Source organism: Phaethon aethereus (assembly GCF_964289735.1).
Source record: "Phaethon aethereus genome assembly, chromosome: 1".
NCBI lineage: Eukaryota > Metazoa > Chordata > Aves > Phaethontiformes > Phaethontidae > Phaethon > Phaethon aethereus.
Genome location: NC_138575.1, coordinates 153,015,758 through 153,037,688, shown reverse-complemented (window position 1 = coordinate 153,037,688; position 21,931 = coordinate 153,015,758). Strand labels below are relative to the sequence as shown.

The window sequence follows — 21,931 nt, the reverse complement described above, 5'->3', positions numbered from 1 at the left end:
CCTCTTATTTCCTCAGGCTTATAATTTTTGGGTATATTTTACAGCAGTGTTTCCCATTCTTATATGGGGATTGGAAGCAATTTAGTGTCTGTAGAGAATCTAGAGATGCTCTGTATGGTTAGGGTAACATTGCTGTTACAATGAAACATGGGAACCTGAGGATGCTATAACAACAATTGACTTTTTTTTTTCTCACATTCCCCAAATCATAAAGCAGATTATAGGGAACAGCAGACTTAGTGAGATTATTAACCAGTGTATAGTTAAAATTACACTGCAAAATTAGACAAAATTTCAAATGTCAATATTTTAACAGAGATTTTTTTTCCTGCAATTGTTTTGTACACATTAGTGTAGGAACACACAAAGCAGAAGATTTTCTGTAGCACTCTTCATTATGGTAGCTAGGTATCAAGCCCAGGATCTATGCAAGTTGTCAGCTAAAGCCTTGTAGCCAGTCTTGCAGTCACACACTGATTTTCACATATATTCATTGGCTAGGTTGGACTTAAGTTCCTTCCTAGGAATATTAAATCAGTTTAGCCCAAATTCAAATGTGTTGTTTAAGCTAAGTTTTAAGAATGTAGGTTTGAAGATTTAGGCTAACATTATCCCTTTAATGCTATTTGAAATTTCATGAATGCCAAATGTTCTAGAAGATTTTAAAATGACATGACTGGCTCCCAGGGGAGTCACTGTGAGGTGTGAGAGAAAACTAGGAAAACATCTAGCCAAAAGTGGTATGCCTTTTCTTTTTTGTATGTGTATATATACGTTTGACCTATTTTGAATACATGATCTCTGCCTAGCTGCCATAGTTTGAGCAGGCTACAAAGATTCTCGGGTCAGTGGGCAAGGAGCTACCGACTGTGATTCAGCAATACCAACCTACAACCGGTAGTAGAAGCAATGCCGTCAACAGAAGTTTTGACAGCCTAATACATTCCTCCACTCCCAATCAATTAAATTCTACTTCCTCAGTATTGCTTCCTTGTTGTTTCATTCAATCTCAGGTTAAAAGAGCAGGTGAAACCTTCACGAGGCCATAAGGGACCACAGAAAGTCATCCTGGCAACAATAGTTCCGTAGCTTATGGAAATAATTCCTTTCTAAAAAGACCACTGGGGAGAAGGTATTTCTTCATACTGACCCACTAAAGTAACAGGTGTTTTCCATAGAGGTCAGTGGGATTTAAACCAGGCACTGGAAAAGGACCCCTGATGAGCACTAGTGTGGAATGGGGAACACTAAAATCATTCAGCAATTGAAAAAAAAAAAAAGGAGCTGTTGCCCTGTAATGTTTAGTCTCTATGTGTGCTGGCATGTTTGAGATGGGTTACTTTTTTTTTTTTAACCGTCTCAGTTTGAAGGGTGTGTAAGGAAGTGAACTTTCAAAATGATTAGTCATCTGTAAAGTTACAGTCCTCTACTTTTAATAGGATGTGAGGCAAAGTTTTCCAGAATTTGCATTCATCTACATGGGGATCAAAAGGGACTCATCTGCAAAGGAGGGCGAGGTGGACATTCAGGTTAGCCAGAACTCCCATTTAGGAACTATCATAAAAGATACTAGTTTTGACATAGCTAATGGAATAATCAATGGGAATCCTGTGAACTATGCTTAGTGTTTCTTATACAAAGTGATGTATTATTCATAGTGTTGCCTTTAAGGTACACAATACTGAAATAATTGAGGAGAAAATGTGGTCTTTTTCTTTTTTTGTTCTTCCCACTCTTGAAGTTTGAAGTAGAAGAGGAAAGCTTATGTTTAGTTTTTCCGTTTAATTCTTAATAAAGAGATCTCTTTGAGGCATCCCCATCTTCTGAGCTTTATAGATCTATTAATCAATATTTGTGCAATTCAAATTACTAAAAAAAAAAAAAGGGGGTGGTGGTGGGGTGAGGGGAAGTACCCAGGAAAGAAGGGCGTAGGCACCGAAGGGATGAATGAAGACGCACAGCACCGCACCCCCGAGAGTTGTGCATTTTGCCAAGCACCATCAGCAAGACATTTTCATAGCAGGTCTTTGCTACCTCGTGGAAAATGGGTTGCTTTGTTTTCAGCCAGGGTGTTCCAGTCTAGAATCCCATTTTAATTTAGAATTCTCTGAGTTTTTATCTGTTCTAAGAGGTTAAATCTTAAACTTCGCTACAATGTAAAAAATAACGACTGCTATTCCCTACAACTGGTATATCAGAGAGAAAAAAGCCCAGTCCCTCAGTGCATACAGCAGAAGCCTCCGTTTATCTGCACTTGCCTGTTCGCAAATACCACTTCAGCCGAATTTACTCCAGATCAGGGCGAAGGTTTGTGTTCTCTTCTTGTTTAAGCCTCACAAGTGTAAACACTGGAGAAAGGCCACTACCACATTTCTCTTGCATACACAAGTTCGAGAACTGCCCAGCACTTTGCAGATGTGGGCACTGTGGAGTGATGCCGTTACTGAAGGTGCACATCTTCCAGATCAGACACAAGTTACCTGGGTTTTGTTGTTTTGCATTTTTGTAATGAATTTAAAGATTTTTTTTTTTTTTAAATATGGAAGACTCTGGACCTTTGTGGACAGGAACACCTGTTTTTGGTTGGGCTCTTCCCCCTCCCCGCTCCCCTCTCTTTTTCCAATAGTCTCCTCTGAGGATGGCTTTAGTTATCCCAGAAACAAAAATTTTGCTAAAAGGAAGTTGAGATTGCTGCAGGAACTTGAGGCAAACTTTAGAAGGTGAGAAAATTTCAGGTTAAAAACCAAAATCCTAATACTTCCTATCACCCCTGACAGCTATCAGTGACCTACTATACAGCCCTTAAAAGCTCTACTTCTCCAGATATAGTACTGCAAGCTACTACCCACAATATAACTAACTCATTTTGCAACTCCCATGCAATGAAAAAACATCCTTAAACAATGTATCTTAAGAATAGATACAGTAATTTTGCAGCAACCCCTCCACAGTGGTTTCCTATAGCAGTGGTTCAGTGTTGATCCAACTCATTTCTATCAGTGGCTAAAGATTAATAACATACTCTAATTAGCCATACCTGCTATACCAAGTACCAAGAGGTACTTGGCACCACTGAAATTTAAATGTCTCCTGAGAGCTCCAGTTTCAGCCGTAGTTCAGTTCGTGCCATTTATTCACATGTGAAAGCGTAATACGTGTATAAATGTTAGAGGCAGATGAAATGATGTAGCATCTCTGCTTCCATCCTGATCAAGGGAAGTACTGCCTGCAGCTTCAAAAGGCTTCAGATTTACCTCCCGAGCTACCTCCAGTGCTGCAGCCCACACTGTGCAGCTGCGGACTGCGCAGGGTGGCAGCCTCGACACCTGCAGCCTGTTCCACCCAGCCCATCTGCGACAGAAGGGGAAGTTTCAAGAAGTAGGACACAAGAGAGAAATTGGTAGCTAACGGACCTGTTGTAGGAGGCAGTTGAATCAGCAGGACCTTGCTGCATCCCTTTAATTATACTCTCCCAAATTGTCACAGAGTTATTTGTGTAAGATATACCTATAGTAAGATACTATGTCATAGGTAACAAGGAAAAGAAAGAACAAATATGAATGTCCTTATATATTCAAGTGTAACAAACATGTTTTCCAGTACTTTGAGGCTTTATAACATGCAAGTGTATGTCCAGTGAACAGAGGATATCTCTATAGCCTGCACAGTTAATTTTGCCTTTCTGCATTTAAAGTAGTAACAGGGACAGCACCTCCTTAGTATGCACCATCCCAAGGCATTTCTGTGCCCCAGCAAATACTGCAAACAACTTTTCTCTCTTTTTTAAAAGCAAAAAACCCACACCACCAGAAAAACCAACCACCCCACCCAGCTTCAAAAAGAGGTACCTGTTGCCCATTTTACTACCGGTTTCTCAGGCACTCGAAGGAACTGCAAAGGGGAATAACTAGTAGAGCTCAACAGCCCGCTAGCAAAAGCAAAAGGCCTTTAGCTTCAGGGGAAAAATACTGAAGAAATGACCAGTGTTTCAACTAAAGTTAGGGCTGGGTCTAGATAGTCCAAGCAACTGAATGATTCTGGTGGTTAGAAACATTTAATCTTAAGTCCCTCTTCATGGACAAGGGTTGATGCAAGGACGCATTCTATAGGCTGTCTGCTTTACACTGATTTACCTGCATTGATGCAGAGGCATGCACGGACACAAATCTGTTGATTTCCATTGTCACCTCTTGACAGTCCTACCACAGGCTTGCAAAATGCCTTTTAATGAAATAAGGGCATGTTAAAATAGATTAATATAACTTGCTAGCCTCTTCTCATGCTTCCCAGTAACCTAGGGGAGGAGGCAGTTTATGGCTGTCTATACAGAAGGGTAGGTGCACCTAAACTACAAAGGTTCATTTGGCATGACTAATCTATCTGAAAGAACACAGAATGCTTTTGCACCTTGACCAGAGCATTACCTGCTTTTAAGGTAACTCTTCCACATGCCACTAGCAGCTTAGCTCCTTGTAAAAATCCCAGAATAGGGTTTCTTCATGTTTTACCACAGACGACGAAATACCTCACCTGTTACACAGTTTTATTAAAACCAAACAAAACTTGGTAGCTTGGCTCAGTTTTTCCAATAACGTGTGCATATTAGGACACATCTGTACTAATTTTGGCTAAACTGAAAAATGATACAAGATTAATTCTGGAACAGCTGCAAAATGAGAAGACAAGATGTTTTGTTATAACAAAATCGGAAATTCAAAATCATATGTTCCATTATTTTCCTGCCAAACTGCTCACAATTTAACATGAACCGAAAAACCAGTGCCTCTCCCAAACCCCGATATTAATCTCAGATGTCTTCCTTCTCCCCACACCCAGCTGAGGACATGAAAAAATGACAGTATGTACCTTTTTTCCCTTCAACTCCAACAAGAGAACTAAACTAACTACTTTTTTTCTGGATGAAGTCTAATCTAATGTCTTCAGGTCCATATGCATTCCATATAACTCAAGGCATACTTAGTCAGGACTGTAGTCCCCTTACCCCTGCTTTCTAGCCACTGGAAAAATAAGTTAGCAATGCAACGCTGAAGGGCTTCTCTCCCAGCGAGAAGCCTAAAATTAAGTGGGACCAATCTGACGTACCACAACTCTCCTGCAACAGCTGTATCTACACTCAACACAAGAGTTGTTTGTGCTTTTGCAAACAGTACTAGCTGCACTAAAAAATGGTGGTAAGACGACCAACTAAAATTCTTAACATCAGCCATTAATTTACATTTGAGCTCTCAGCAAGTCATCTCTGTCAATTGTTATTCTGTAGGAGAAGGGATATATGTTTAGATACAACTTTCTAAACAACTAGTCAAGCCATTGCACAATCAGCAAGGGTCACGTAGACTCCTCTCCCACCGAGTCCTCTGCCTCCCCCATAACCTCAGCTGCTTCCGGCATGCCCCCACTCTCCCTTAAGCTTTCAAGAACACTTCCCTCACCCTCCTCTTCTCACCCATGTCCTCAGGCTACTGATTTGGGCTTGCTTGGTTTGGAGCTGCATGCATCCTGGTCCAAAAGCATGGTAACAGCCTTTTTTCAGTCTGAGCACAGATCTGTGTGTCTCTCAGAGGAGTAACTGGCAGCATGAAGTTTACTAGTTGTAACATACATTCTGGTAAGGCAACAACTTCAAAGAAAGTTTAGATATACCAAATCCCAGAGTCTAGCTTAGTAACGAAATGAAACTTCCCTTTAGAGAAGCTGCCAGCTGTAGTTAAGACACATTACAAAAAGCCTTAATCCTAAACCTTTTTTAATTAGGTATTGACCCTTATATAGTGACCAAAGCTAGTATTAGTCTTCTCAGAGTCAGAGATACTTAGCTGCATAGAAATAAGGTCAGGACGCTATTTTAAGTTAAGCAATGCCACTCTCCCAGGCCCTTATTTAGACATACTTCTCAAAAAAAAAAAAGTTGCTTCATTTACTTTGACATGAGCTATTAGAGAGTAACTGCCAAAGAAAAATGTTACTGTCTTGCAAACAACTCAACTGTACTTTTTCCACATCTTACTCAAGTGATACACGATATCAGACATGCTCATGATAAAAAAACCACAAACACAACAGACAAAATGGTGCATAGTTTTAACAGCCAATATGCAATTAGCACCTAAGTATGTAGCATACAGAAGTCGATTCAAGCATAAACAATTCAGGGGCTCTTTTTATTTCAGTAAAACTAAAGCTTACAGATTCTTAACTCATAACCGTTCAGAGAGACACCCATAAAAACTTGTATTAATAAAAACTGACAGGCTTCCAGGCCTCTAAAATATTTCCAACATAAGATACAATTAAAGATATCAAATGTTTATATTACAGTCTTGCTGCCTTACACACCATCATAAAAAGTGAACAAACACATTCAGTAACTTTAAGCGTACCATTAAAAAGATATCAGTAAGTGCTCCAGTTTTCTGTACCATACAACTTTATTTCAAATTCACATCTTTCTAGGCAATGTATCCAAAATATTTGACTCAAGAGTACCTTTAGACTGTAAATATTCTGTAACAGGGCATCAAGTTTTTCCTACCTCCAAACAAAACTTAAGTTTTAGCTCATGTTATAAAAAGTAACCATGTGGAATGTAACAAGTCATAATGTGAAATCAAAGTGCTTTAGTCCCATAACGCAGACAGACACTAGTGGTGATCTAGCCATTTGTCAACACATCTCAAACACCAACGGAGATGTTTGCTCTGTTGCACCCCACCTTGCAAAGACCTTTGGACCATTATGGTAAAATTTCATTAATTGACATCTAAACAGTATGAGTGGACCAAGAGCTTCACTTTGATACTTCAAATAAGTTAGAAATGAGGCATCTTTTTACCATTTTTCAAGTTCCCTTAGTAATTACCAAAGTTCTACTGTGTTATGCAAGATAAAACTATGTTCCAGTTAGTCTTAAAATCCAAAGTGTGCTATATTCCAAATCCCAAAGCATCGAAACCCTCAAATTATTTCCCCAGACCCCAACAGCTATCTAAGACTCAGTATTTTTGTGCAATTCTTTCCTATTTGCATGTGAAGAGATAAACACTTTACCCAGCAGTTCATATGAGAGAACTATAAATTCTCAAAACAGAAAGTTACTTTAATAAGGTTTGGACATAGGTAGTTGCATGGAATATGTGCTCAGTTCAGAAGTGGCCATGCTGAAGAGGGCTCACGTTACAAGTGTTCAGTCAGAAAACTTCCCTTCTACAGAAGTCTAAAAAGCTCTTTACCTTCCACAGTGAAGGAAGTTTAAGACTTAGGTATTTAATTCTCTGTTACAAAAGAATTAGCTCTACAGTATAATTTGTATGACTTTGCTGCCCCCCCCCCCGCCCCTTCAGACACCCCATTGTAAAAGTTCACAACTTAAACGGGAAGGGCTGAGGGAAAATTTCTGTCCCACAGATGTAAAGACAAAGTGCTTTGCAAGACTGATTTTATCCATCACATTCGTGGCAACCAACCCAAAATGAAGGCACATGAAATCTGTAATAATATAGCTTATAAATTATAAACTAAAGTTGAACTTCTGTATAATTTCTAGTCTTTTTGCACAAAAGTAATGACCAGCACCTATGCAGAGATTCAACATTTTTTTCATTTAATTTTTCTCAGAAATAGTTCAGTGTTGCTTGCATGCCTATGCAAATACTGTAACTTAATAGGTTTTGCCACAAAGTGCAGAAATTGGTAATTAATCTGCATCGGAGGTCTGAATCCAATGAATGGCTAGCACTCCCTTCCCTGTCGCTACAAGAAATGTAAGCCACCAGCAACAGCTACAGAGAGCTGTTACCTTGAAAGTGCACAACTCCCAGCAGCAGTTTCCCTGTAAGGCAGCAGCAGTTTCCCTGTAAGGTGTTCCAGAGCTTGTGGCATGCATTTAATCAGTATTTCAAATTTGGATTTTAACATGTCAAAGCCTATCTACTTTTGGTTAGTTACTGGTCAGACATGCACATACATTCTGAAGAAGCTGACTTTTGACAAATGTTGCACTGAAATTGGCCGTACTTTAACTTCTAAGCACAGATGGGCTTCTACTTCGAGCAGCATTCAGGATCCAGGGTCAGCTCAATACCTCATTCTTAAGGAAAACCAAGTCTGGATACAAATCTGCCTCCTATATTTCACTGGAAGTGCTGCCTTTAAAGCAGAGAAACAAGATTCATGGTTTCTGAAAGCTTTAGCAGAGCGATAGGCTCATCAATCATATCAAGACTCACTAGGTTTGTTAAACAACAGTTCAAAGCCTTGGTTATCACTACTCCAGAAATACAGGTTTTAAAAGAACTCGAACACCACTGCCATCACTTAACTAAAATATGTCATTATACTGCTTTCGCTCAGGATGATAGAGAGGGATAGAGTTTCAGAGTTACGGTTATTCACTTTGTGTGTGAATTCACACCTCCCTGCCCCCTCCCCTTTTCTTCCCTCCTCCCCTCCTTTTCTGCACAAATGCAGTTGAAGGGATTGGCACACAAGTTACTAGCAAACACAGACCTGTAGCTATTACATTACAGGACCATATTAAGAGTTTCATGAAGATTTCATGCAATGGTGTCTGTGCTCTTTTCTAAAAGAGGATGACTTTCACAGGTAACAAATACAACACAATGTTCTGATTTTAAATGCAGTGAGTTACACAAACAACATTAACAAGAACTGACCAGACTTAATAGCTGGAACTGCGCTAGGTCTGGCACTTGAGAATTCACAGTGATTAAAATAAAACTGCTTTGCCTAAGACAAAACATAAGATACCAAATATATAACAAGACTCTTTGCTTCCATTATCCTGTATTAATATTCCAACAGCAATAAGCAAGCTCAGTAGTACCTCAGACAGCAGAGACTTCTGCATGTGGTTAACTTTATTCATTGTTTGCCGTGCAATGGATTGTTTTTTTTTAAATATATATTCATGATGTCAAATCCGGCAATTTTCAATGAATAAAGTCAACATAAACTCAAGTCTTTGCTGGATTGAAGCTTGGATTCTGACAGGAAACCGTTATCTACCATGTCATTTTGGGTACCCAACTCCACACTGTGCCAGGTGGTATTGCTGTTAAAGAGAAACATAAAGTATATTTGCATATTACTGAGGTGGTGTTCTTACACAGCAAGTTGTTTTGTAAGTATTTTATAGTACCAGTTGATAATATTAAGAGCAGAGCATTTTCACTTTTCTTTCCCCCACTTGACTTGCCAATCCTAGTAGAGTCACTAACAGAGGTTTCTGATCCCGAAGTCTGCCTTTAGAGAGAAAGGAGCACAGCTTTTAAACACCCCAGCATTTCTCAACACACCCGCTGCCTCTCATTTCCGCACTGAGGGCCCAGCTGAAGCAGGTGCTCTCAGGAGCTGTAAGCCACCAGAGCCCCGTTGACCCACTGTGCTCACTGCTCCCACCGAACTGAGTTAAAGCAAGATACTCGGGACCCATCTCCCTGGAGTACACGAGTCTAGATGAGCACCCACTTGTACCTGTCTCCCCTGCCACGCTACACCCTAGGGCACTTTGGTCCCTGCGCCCATTTCCCAGACCTCCTGCTCCACGGCCTTATCCAAAGACATTGGACTTCGGCCTGAGCTTGAACGATGCTTTCAGGGATTTCTCCTCATGTTCTTCTTCCTCGGCATCACCGCGAAAGGAGGGCGTGTTGTGGATGATCTGAGTCCTGAAGCGGATCTTATTAAGCCGAGGCTTCATCCGCCCGCTGCCAGAAGCTTTCCTGGTCATCTCCTTGCCCTTGCCTGGCACTGCTGCCCCTTCAGTGCCCTCAGTTTCCTCGCCAGTGCTGTGATGGTGGTGGTGGTGGGAGAGCCGGTAGTTCATAAGGTTGGAGGGCAACACCTTGGAGAGCTTCCAACGCCCGCTCCCATTGCCGGCAGTCCCTTCCTCCTCCTCCTCCTCCTCCAGGGCCCCCACAAGGCTCCGCATGTCCCCCGAGGTGCCCTGGTGCAGGTACTGCGCAGCCTTGCGCCCGCTGTAGTCACGGATGTCCACGTCGGCGTCGTAGGCTCCCACGAGCAGCTTCACCACCTCGGCGTGGCCGTGCATGGCGGCTATGTGCAGCGCAGTGTGCCCGCCGCTGGTGCGGGCGTTGATGTCCACGGGCAGCTGGTGCCGCTGGGCAAAGCTGACCAGCGTGGCCAGCAGCTCCTGCCGCCCGTGCTTGGCGGCCCAGTGCAGCACCGTGAAACCGGTGATGAAGTCCCGCTTGCAGAGCAGCGCCGGCTCACAGCTCAGCAGCCCCTCCAGGCTCTCCCATCGCCCGTCCGAGGCCGACAGCATCCAGGCGTGCTCCAGGGGGTCCAGGGCCACGGCGCCGGTGGTGCTCCCTTCCTCCTCGGCAGAGGACGAGGCCACCGAGGCGCTGTCCGAGTCGCCGCCGCGGCCGCGACCGCCCCCGGGGAGGGCGCCGCGCTTCAGCTGGGGCGAGCCGCCCCGCACCGCCTCCCGCAGGCTCCGGCGGCCGCCCCCCTGCGCGGCCGCCCCCGCTTCCTCCGGCGGCGGAGGCCGCCCCGGGCCCGCCGCTACCGCCGTCTCCTCGCCGCCTCCGCCGCTCCCGGGCGGCGGCCCCCGCCGGGAGCCCTTCCGCTGGCCTCCGCCCGCCGCCGGGCTCGGCCGGGGCGGCTCACCCCGCCGCCCCGCCGGCTGGTGGCGGCTGCCGGCATCCTCGCCCGCCGGCGGCGGCGGCGGTGGCGCCTCCTCAGCGCCCGCCCGCGGGGAGGGCGGCGGGCTCGGACGCTCCGCGCTGTCCCTCGCCGCCGCCGCCTCCTTCTCCCCGGCAGTCAGGGCGGCGGCGGGGGGCTCCGGGGCGCAGTACCGGCGGCGGAGGTGCACGTACTTGACGCCGGTGGCGGGCTCCTGGCGCACAGTGGCCACGGCGTTGACCAGCTCCTTGAAGCGGTGGCGGGCGGCGGCGCGGCGGCCGGGCTCCGGGGGGCTGAGCCAGTCCCGGAAATGCTCCAGCAGCTCCGCGTTGCGTGCCCGCCCGCCCCGCGCCGCCAGGAACCGCACCACCGCCTCCTGCCGCAGCTCCGCCGGGTCCGCCATCACCGCCCCTGCCCCATCGCGTCTCGCTGCCGCTCCTGCTGCTGCTGCGGGCGCGGCGGAGCCGCTGCTGCCTGAGCCCCTCCTCCCGGTGGCGGCATGCCCCGGCAATCACTGCCGCCGCGGCGGAGGCAGCGCCGCGCCACCCTCCGGCCGGGAGGGGCCCGCGCGGCCGCCCCGCGCCGGGAGCGCCCGCCTCAGCGGCAGCGGGGCGGCTGCCGCCCCAACCCCGCCCCGCTCCTCCCCCACGCGTGGGGCCGCCGCGGCCCCGCCCGCCCGTGGCGCTGCCTCGTGCCCGCGGCGGCCGGCAGCGCCCTGTCACGGCTGCCGCGTGGGTGCGCGCCTTCGCCCCTGCGCGGCAGCTCCGCCCGCGCCTTCCCCTGCCGCGCCTGGCGGGGCCATGGCCGCCTCCCGTGCCGGTCGGCAGCCGGTAAGTCCCCTCCGCGGTGCGGGAGCCGGGAGGGCCGGGCGGGGAGCCCCGCCGACCGTTAACCGCCGCGGTGGCGGGTCGGACAGCCCCCGCGCTGGCGGTCCCTGTCGGTGGGTGTCAGCCCGGCGCGGCTCGGGGGCCGGGTCCGGCAGCACCGGCAGCAGAAGGGGGAGGAGGAGGGCGGTTACACCGTGTGGGGGGCTGGAGGTGCCGGTGATACCGAACTGCCCTGGCTCGGGGGTCTCGGGGGCTGCCCCGGGTCGGGGTGTCGCTGGGGAAGGCCGCTTCAGCGCGGGGGTCGGAGGGGAGTGGGGAGCTTAGGCCGGCGGGTGAAGTAGAGCCGCCGCATGCCACCTAGGTCCCGGCGTTGGCAGGACTTTAAAAACCTTCGTTGTTAAAGGGTCCGGTTTTCAGATGTCGCCCTTCCTAGAGCTCCCATAGTGCGTCACATGATTTCGGGTAACGACCTGAATCTCGGCTATTGAAGAAATACTTTTTTCGTGCATAATGGCAAAGCTGTCGGCTGTGTGCTTTGAAGACATTGAACCCATCCACACATTAGCGCTGGAGCATTAGTTCCCTTTTTGAAGATGAAATACATCGTTTCATTTATGACTTGAGTTTTCTGCTGTGTTTTACATCTCAGCGGTGCAAAGCACAGAAGCAGAATGGGAGGAATTTGGGGAAGAATCCTCCACCCTGGCTGTGTAGTTAGCTGCTTTTTCATTTTTTGGGAGCGGGAAGGTAGGTAAAGTACCTGTCTCTGGTGATTCTTGGCTCATTCCTGCTGCCACGCTGTTACACTTCAGTTATGCCGGTGGAGCTGTGTGTGAAGCTGCCTCGTGAACTGAAAAAAATGGAAAACAACTGTTGCTCTCTTGAAGTTTTCTTCCCTTGGAGTGATTTTCACCCAGGGCACTGTCTTGCTCTGGTTCTTGATGGGACACCCGAGGGAGCAGCGTAGGAGCGGGAGCACGAGGAGGAAGAGGGGCTGCTTTGAGTTTGGGTGCTGAAAGAGTTATTTGTTGGACCATTGTTAGAGCCATCGCAGGGCCCGACCACATCCCGTCCCGGCCAGCCTCGGGCCGAGGGTGAAAGGGCTTCATTCACGTTCGCCGCCTGCTCACAACTTGACTGCTGAGCACAGCTTGCTTTCCTCTCGGGGCTCCTGCCCAGAGGGCTCCATTTCACACGTATTCTCTTTAAGGCCTGTATGAATCCTTTGCAGCTGCAGTATAACATAGTGCAACACATTGACTTTATATAAGCTTTCTCTCTCATATTAAGTATATATAGGGAGGTGGAGAGTCAAAACTTCACAGGCTGGGTCTCACAGGAAGCTGGAAAAATGTTGAGAGGAAAAATAGCTAAGAGCCAAAGTACAAGAAACAATACAAAGTGATTTTGCTGGTTAATGTTTGCGTGAAGAGTGTGGAGAGGTGCAATAAATCCGCAAAGCTGAGTGAGAGCGGGATTGAGGGCGCGCTAAGTGGATAGATTTGGCAAGGGAAGAGAGGGAAGCATGTACAGGGAAAACTTTACAGAAAATACTGTAAAAACAGACGTATAACAGTTCTGTAATGGAGGAGGGTGTTTTTGTATTAGGTTTATAAATATAAGTGATGTAAATGTAATGATGGAAAATATATTGACGTCAAATGGTATTTCCTAGTTTAACACATGCTGTATAATTGTTAAAGTGTTTCCTACTACATTGTGGGAAAGATTTTTTTTTTTTCAGTTGTTCTGCAAAAGAAATGTAAAATCACTCTTAGAATGCAGTCTGACCTTCTTCTATAGACCTGTTTACAGTCATGCATGAAGTCTGAGGTGCAAGTATTTAGTACTTCTGATTTTTGAAAATTTGACTTCTGGGGAATTTTTGGCAGCCATTGCCCCCATACAACAACATATGGTGCTCGTCATTGATTAATTAAAAAGGAGGGGGAAAAAAACCATCCTTGTTGCAGTCAAAGAGGCCTGATAGCAACCGCCATTGTCGCATCCAAGACCAGCGTTGCTTTCTCATGTGGATGAGGAACATCAACAACAAGGGGCTGGTGGGGTCATGGGTGAAGACGACTAACTTGCTGCTCTTCAGGAAACATGGTGCTACAGTTGCAGGCACAGCTGAGCTAGCAGAGCCAAAGAGGTGCAGGTCTTCTAAAAGTGACTGCAGTTGTGATACCGGTACTGATACCAGTGTGAGTATTTTTTCTGTGTCAAGGTAATCTTAAGACGGCTGCACCAGATTTCCATTTCTTTGTTTTTCCTTCCTTGAAAACACACAGGTCAAGAGAGGCCTAGAATTCTGTGCGGACCACAAAACCGAACACTTTCGCCCTCTGCGTAGCAGCAGCTGATCAGTCCCGTCTGAACCAGCACTGTCGTCATCATCTTTACCTGGCACATGGAGTGCTGGCTGTGAGGAGCTGGTTTCTTTTCTATCGTCAAGTCTTGATTCCCCACCTGCTGCCTTTTGCCACACCTATCCATAGGCAGCAACAGAGGAACAGGTACTGCATGTGCCAGATTTTCCAGTTACTAAACGCCTGTTGGTGAAGAGAAGCCTTAGTGGCATTTGCAAATGAATACGCTGCTGTCTGTGAAATCACCTCATCGCAACTGGAAGACCAGCAAAGTGTCTCTGCTTGTTTGGTTGTTCCTAAATACCTCGAAATATGGTCCAAAAATTGTCTTCAGCAGCAACCTGCACGTTTTGCCCCGTTCTCTACTGAAAAGGCTGACACTTTTTTCCTCTGCCCATCCTGGGTGATTTCAGGGCATTCAGGAAGATTCTGCCCAGCTCCAGATTTCTTCAGACAGAAACATTGGGAAAAAATGTCACTTTTTTTTTTTAAGGTTCTTCCTAAGGTCTCTCCATACAGACATGTATGAAGGAAATCTCGTGACCTATGGTTTAAGGCAACTTCAACTGTATTGTATGTTGAAGTGGACTAGAAAAAGAAAACGGTGCATCAGAAAGCCATGTAAGAACTTGTTTGAAAGAGATGAGGGAAGAACCCTGGGCTTTTGATGTTTGGACCAATCCCTAAAACTTGTCTACTGTTTCTGTCATACTGAATAAATTACATGATAACTGTGAGTGAAATAAATGAGTTGTCATTGAATCGTCTTTTGGCCAATACTTCTTTTTTTTTCTCTACACACCTTTTTGGGGGAATGTTTTGTTTCATGCTTGACTCCTGTATGCTATTTTTTATTTTATAGAATAGCCTGATGTATTAATTCCATGTAGTTTATAATATATCTCCTTTCTTATTCTGCATCTTCATGGACTTTTCTTTCTTTGTATTTTTTGTATATCATCCTCCTATATTTTCTGTTTTCTTCTGTATTATTTTGCCAAGGTTTCTTTTCGGTTCCCTCTAGCCATCCCGTCTGTTCTCTGTGTCTCTTTCATGCATGTATTGGCATCGAGAGATGTCAATGGTATGCATGTCTACAACACGTCTACATTTTAGATTGTGACTACCCGAAAATGGAAAGTATTTTTCTACTCACTTCCAAAATCTGTTTCGTTTCCTACTTACCTCATGTGTTAACAGGCAACAGCGACATTGATTTTTACTGGATTAAATGTAACTTTGGTTATTAGCAAAGTAATTGCCTGTAAGAGAGTAATGCAATTTGTTATTGGAAGATTAAAATAGATTTTTCTGGTGTAATAGATGTCCATACCTGTTTGCGATAGTGGAAAACTCAGGGCACGTTAACGTGTTGTCGTCTGCCCTCATGGCTGATGCCCAGGCATGTGCGCAGCCTGCATAGATGCCTGGGCCTGAGAGGACCCTCGCCTCCTGCCTGAGCACACGAACATTGATTACTTTTTTCTTTGGAGGGCAAATTTCAGTCATCTCTACAAGCAGAATGGCAAGCTAGTTATTTGCCTGGACTGCAAGTCTGGTTCTGCAGGAGGCTTATGCAGAGAGATGCCGGTAATCTGAGACCCAACTTTTGCTGTGGAAGGGCCAAGTGTTGTGTAGTTTTAGTCTGAAATAGGTGGCAAATGTAAAAATTAACTCTTTTTTTTTTAGTTTGTTTCTAAAAAAAATAAATTAAAATGTCACTTTTGTCTCAGGGAATGGTTTTTCTTTGCACACTTTTTTTAACGGGCAAGGTGACTTTATATAAACCAATACAATCCAGATGGAGTTCCGTGAAGGCTATGCTACCAGCCCTTTAAAAAGTGGGGGGAGGGAGGAGTGAGATGTAATTTGGACCATCTCAGGTGATCTATGTTTTGTGCTATTTTGAGGAGAGTATGAATTGTGAGAAAGCAGTGAGAAACAGAAAGGATTTATGGGAGAATCACAGCTCTCGTAGCATTCAGATTACAAGCTTTGAGTTATTCACTGAATAAAGCTGGATGAGATGCTGTCTTCAAGCGTAATTTAGCTGCTCCATCCAACGGATACTAATTTGAAAAGACTGGCTAATCTGATGACTTAATTGCTTTCAGCATGATTTATGTTTCTTAATTTTTGAGTTGTCACCATTTTTCTAAACTGGTGATACAGTAGTAACTTGTTTTTCAACTGGATGACATATTATTTTTTTGAGAAGAAGTAAGAATGCAGGCATCACGGGGTCAGTTTTGTGATTTAATTTCTCTGTGTATTTGTTAGACCGTAGCAGGGTGAAGCTGTATGAAGTGCTGGCACTGAGGGCAAGACACGTGATACCCTTGGAAAATTTCAGAAGAAAAAAACGTAGACTATTGCTTTTCTATTAAGAGAATGCTCCAAGTGATGCCAGATGGAACAGGTAGACAAAGTGATTCTTCCGTAAGGAAGGTGGAGGGAGGCGAGTCTCCGAATGAGAACAGTAGCTCAGGTGCTGTAACGTTTGTCAGGTGGAGAACAGAAGTATAAACATGCAACAACGTAGGCTTCTAAATCAGTGTGACCGAGACTGTCTTAAGTTGAGCTGCACATATTTCTTGAAAGTTTTGTAGTCTAAATTAAGAGCTTTTGTTGCAACGTTTTGGTGAAGCTGATTCCTGAAGACTGTTGTGTTTCGGGAGAGCTGTTTGAGCAGTTTGGTAGCAGTTAAAATCCTTAAAAATGTAGATATATTTTTTAAAAAGAAATAGATTTTGCATCTTTTTGTCTCTAGGTTTTAAAATTTTGCTGTTAATGTAATGTTGTGGTTTTTATTTTGCGTATGTGTGTGGTACCAGAAATCTCATCATTATATGTACCGTGATCAAGTCAACTCTGGCCGTTTTCTTGAAAGAACTTACGTAGGCTTTGTTTCTGTACTGTTTCTCTGTAAAAATTGTTTTTGAGACCTTGAATTATCTGTTTCTGATCATCCTTCATTTTGCCAATCTTCTTTCTAAAGCAAGACAAGACATTAAAACATATTCTTATAAATGATATAAATAGTATTATTTCTGCTTGAAATACTTGTTCTCCCCTATCCTGTATGTTCTCCTGCTGACATTCTCCTTGTCAGGTCACACTCAGCTGGTGAAAGTGTGAGGTTTTGCAGGGGGTGGTTAGTTGTTTTTTGTTTATTGTGTCATTACCTCTGACAGCAAGAACTAGAAAGAGTGATCTTGTGGTTAAGGTGCTAAATTACACATGGGGTGAATGAGATTCATGTTCTTGCTCTCTTAGTCTTTCCCTTTATTATATCAACTAATATCTTTGTGTCATCTCCACGTGCAGAAAGTGAAGATGATACGTCTTTTCCCTCTCACCCCAGCAGAGCGCTGAAGAAAGCTGTGCATAAAACATGATTTCTCTATTGGGGAGGTTACTCTAAGTACCAGGTTCTATAATCTGTTTTTACAACTTACCAGGACTTTTTCAGTCTTGTGCCATTTTTTTTGTCTTGTGTCTAAAATGACATAGAAATTGCCATGTACTTTTATATATTTATATTTCCTGAAAAATGTCTTTAATTTCCACTCATAACTGTGTAGTGTCATTAAATTAACATTTATGTTAATGGTTAATTGAAGAAAGATGAAATGCTATCTTAAAATAGCAGCAAATTTGAGATGTCTCAGAATATCTTGACAATTGCATAAATATTTATTGCAGAAATTGTTACGCTCTTTCCTGACTGCAATACATATCCATAAGAAGCATCTTTGGGAGAAACTTAGAAATACAAAAAATTAACCGTGTTGGACATCTGATGTGAATTTTCAAGTAGCTACAGCATAGCTGTAGCTTTCTAAGCAAAGCACAGAGAAGGCACCTTGTTTTGCACCTTTATTATTTCTCATTGTCCTCTGTTTCACACAGAAATTGGGTCAAATTTTTAGTGATAAAAAGCCAATATAACAGTGGAAGAGCTAATTATTCACTTCAGGATATGATTTAGTCACTTCAGGACATGGTTTAGTGGGCATGGTGGTGTTGGGTTGATGGTTGGATTTGATGATCTTAAAGGTCTTTTCCAACCTTAATGATTCTGTGATTCTGTGATTCTATTGATTTTTGTTTCCAGAAAACAGTAAACTCTTGAGTTTAATTGCTAAATCGTAATTAATTTCTCCCTTCCTTTTGCAAATGAAGTTACAGAGTTAATGGCTATGAGGACTCCAGTTGTCTGTTTCTGCACTTAGCTTTGTACGGCAAATACAGCTGCAATACCAGTTTCCTCAGCTAAACACTTTTTAATCCTGACATAGTCTCTTGTGGATGATCAGTAAGGCTGTGGGTGTCGGTGGTTTGTCTACTGAAATCCAAGTGGACTGGAAGGTCTTTCTGCTATGGTTTTTTCTTGGAGAGTGACAAATAGCTGTGTAGCCATTTTGAGGGTAGCCCAGCACGGTTTGGGTTTAGACTGGTGACATGAAGATGAAAGGCTGGTTATGCCCAGCTTCTTGTGCTGTCTTTTGGTGTGGAGACTCGATGGTTTGTTTTAGAGGAACGGTCTTATACTGGTGGCAGTAGAGGTGGTTTGTGTATCAGACTAACTATAGTTGCTAGATGTGCTGCCACTCTGCCTCACGTACCCTTGTCTTTAAATGGGCAGAACACTGACAGTTTGCAGCGCTTCTCAGCCCTTTCTAATAGCAATTTCCATATGGTGGAATACCTTGAGAAATTTCTTTTACAGATGTGCTTTGAATGAACACTTATTATATCCCTAAGATGTCATATTATCTCTTTAAATTGTTCACTTTGCTTACACATTTTTCCTCATTATATTAGTCTAAAATGGAGTTATCCGGTTATAATAGTCTAAAATGAGAGTTAGTGCAGTCTGTAGTCCCACACAAGAAGTACTGAAGAGGACGAGTATTTGCTGTGAGCAATGTCTATACGCTTTTAGCTACAAGAATTCTGAAACTTGCTATGCGTACGTATGATAGAAGGTGGCATTTTTATGGGCTTGTAAGTGTTAAATAAAAATTTTCCTACTGTTGGCTATATACCTGTTCCCAGGAACCAGTGATGGCACGTGGACTGGAAACATAAGAGAAAGGACAGCATGGACCTGTCATTCTTGATATGGAATGTTTGTTTAAAAATACAGTTAATTTGTATGAACCAAGATATTTCCTCTTAATCTTAAACATTTTTAGTATGCTCATTGCCTTGATGTCATGATGCTGGATTGCTAACAGATGTCTGAAGAGGATTGTGTGCCTCTAGACATTCTAATAATATATGTAATATCTCTTAGAGTTCTGGTGTGTAGATAATGTATTATTTTCCATAAGTAACAATTTCAATTCAAGCTACTCAGATTGAATTTTGATTGATAATATACACCTTCCTGTGATTATGGTCTCTATTTCGAATTCTGCTTATTAAATTGTTTTAAAATATTTTTTTCTTCATTTCTAACAGCAAACCAACTGTGATCTATTTTCTGTCTACAGTTTTCAGTTTACATTTTCAGCTGGACTTGCCTGCTTTAGTTTGTTCATGTTTCATGGTTAGGGGTTTTTTTTTTCTGCAAAAGGTGGACTTCACTTTGAGCCTGCAAATAGTTCTGTAAAGTAAATTGGAATGTTTTCTTAAATCATGGAATAAAGTTGATTTGACAGATCTTTTTTCAGACTTTTGCTTTTCTTTGTTTCACGTAAATCATAAGGAATGAGTTCTAGTTTACTAGTAGAGTTCCTTTGTTGCCATTGCTAATTGCTTTGCGACTCAGTTCACTAACATATTTTAAAATTATTTTTCTGTAGCAAAATGATGATGACTATCGAACCTTATCCTTGTCTGGGCATGTTGGTTTTGGTAGTTTACCTGATCAACTGGTTAAAAAATCCATCAAGCAGGGCTTCTGCTTCAACATTCTTTGCATTGGTAAGTAGAATCTTGGTGGCTTAAGGCTTTAGTAGCATACCCATCATTAGGAAATGACTGAAATTTAAATCCAGTTGGAATCATAGAATCATTTAGGTTGGAAAGGACCTTTAAGATCATCAAGTCCAACCGTTAACCTAGCACTGCCAAGTCCACCACTGAACCATGTCCTTAAGTGCCACATCTATATGCCTTTTAAATACCTCCAGGAATGGTGACTCAACCACTTCCCTGGGCAGCCTGGTCCAACGTTAAACTCCTTTTTTAATATTAAGCATGAACTACAATTCTACCCCTTCCCCCATTTTTGTTTATTTGCATCCATCCTTTGTTTTTATATTTAGCATTTTCAAAAACAATATGAAGACTGAAAATGGGTGCCATGCATTTATTGATTTATGGACAGCTTCTTGGATTCTTTTGAGTAAAGTGGGCTACACTCTATTTTTACCATAACAAAAAGCCTCCAATCAAAAAATCCTAAAATTCCAAGGTGATGGTACGGAAGTATTTCTATACTTCTCAAATGTTTGCTTTAGTATTTTACCCTTATCCATAAAAACCCTGTGTTGAACCCTGTGGTTTCACAGCAAGTTTCTTAGCTTTTTAAAATCTGTAGGAAGTTAGTTTGCACTTTTAAAGAAACCAAAGTGTCAAGAAACTGTTCTGCTTATTACTCATTAGCAGTCTTATCTGTAGGTTGAAAAAATTAACTAAAAGATATTTAGTGCTCATTATGAAAAAGGAATGCCAGCAACCATTTTGCATGGAGAAGTCAGTTGACAAGTTTTTGTGTAAAGTTGTTGAGTTGCTGTGATAACACTTTCTATGCTTAGCAGGTATTTATTTGATGTGCAAAATGTTTTCTCCAATTCTTCTGTTTAACTTCAGGGGAAACTGGAAGTGGGAAATCAACCTTGATAAACAGTTTGTTTAACACCAATTTTGATGACCCTGTATCAACACATTTTCTGCCAAATGTGCGACTTAGAGCCCAGACTTACGAACTCCAGGAAAGTAATGTTCTTTTGAAGCTGACCATTGTAAATACAGTGGGATTTGGTGACCAGATAAACAAAGAAGATAGGTAAGTGCCCACTTGTTGCTATTGTATGCAGTTTTAGTCTTCAACTGCAAGTTGATTTTTCTTTGGGATGTAGTAAATACTCCTCTTACACACATTTCAAATATTTGGTTAACTGTTTTCTCTGTATACTAAAGCAAACATATTTTTCTTCTTGTCTAGGAAATTACTTGAGAAATCAGATGAACTCTGCCCCCTTCTTTATGATATAATATTTTATAAATATGTGTAAATAAAGTGTGCAGTAGTAACTAGAGTTTCTTTTGGGGTGGAGGAATGCAGGGAGAAGGTTAACGGGAGACTTTTTAAACAACCAAATAGGTTATAAGGTACAGTAGATTATATAGATTAGATCTATAGGGTTTTTAACAATTTCATTGGAACATATTGAAGACCTTAAACTGGAAGGAACATCATGTGGATTACTGAAGGCCTTTGTTTTTTATGTTGGACAGCTTAATGAGAAGATTTAGAGGTACAACATTAGTGTCTTTCAGAACTTATTTTGAGTCTCTGCTTTTATGAATTGAAGATTTTAAAATATTGAACTGTTTCTTAGCAGATTTTGTTTCTTTCACCTTAATTGTAAAGAAATTTAGAAATTCTTTTTGCTATATGAGTTTATAAATGAAGGTTAGACAGTCATGTTAAGATTATCATGAGAACTGTGGCTTATGATATGATTAGAAAATAGCTACTGCTGGTGACTTGGATGAATGAGATGCAAGTAAGTAGTAGGTTTTGATGAGCGGTATAGGAGCTGCCTTTTAGTCTTTCTTTTATTTTTGTATGTAACAACTGCCTCTGAATTTTGACTGCATTTGATCTGGTTTATAAACTTTGTGTAGCAGCAGAAATGTAAGGGCATGCTGCTTGTACATCTAGCAACAACTTTCTTTCAGAAAGCAGATTATAATCAGCTTTTAAGTAGGATAAAGTATACTTAAGCTGTACTTACTGCAAATCAGATGCACATTCTTCTCTTACTTTCCTCCTTTTCAATTTTTGTCTATTGTTTAAGAGCTCTC

At 43.0% G+C, this 21,931-nt stretch overlaps 2 protein-coding genes across 2 annotated transcripts in view; one reads left to right on the top strand and one right to left on the bottom strand.

Moving 5' to 3' along the window:
- Positions 1-9,589: 9,589 nt before the first annotated feature.
- On the bottom strand, positions 9,590-11,296 carry SOWAHC (sosondowah ankyrin repeat domain family member C; the record flags this gene model as incomplete). The annotated part of the gene is made up of 1 exon (XM_082006787.1): positions 9,590-11,296. The coding sequence occupies exon 1, from the start codon at positions 11,087-11,089 to the stop codon at positions 9,590-9,592; it is 1,500 nt and encodes a 499-aa protein (XP_081862913.1). The 5' UTR covers positions 11,090-11,296.
- A 190-nt stretch (positions 11,297-11,486) lies between these two features.
- The window catches only part of SEPTIN10 (septin 10), a gene marked incomplete at both ends in the record, with an annotated part of 28,459 nt that continues 18,014 nt past the window's right edge, over positions 11,487-21,931 (top strand). Inside the window, 3 exons of the mRNA XM_082015420.1 lie at positions 11,487-11,516; positions 19,699-19,819; positions 20,711-20,906. Coding sequence (XP_081871546.1) covers positions 11,487-11,516; positions 19,699-19,819; positions 20,711-20,906 — 347 coding nt within the window. The remainder of the gene's footprint in view (positions 11,517-19,698; positions 19,820-20,710; positions 20,907-21,931) is intronic.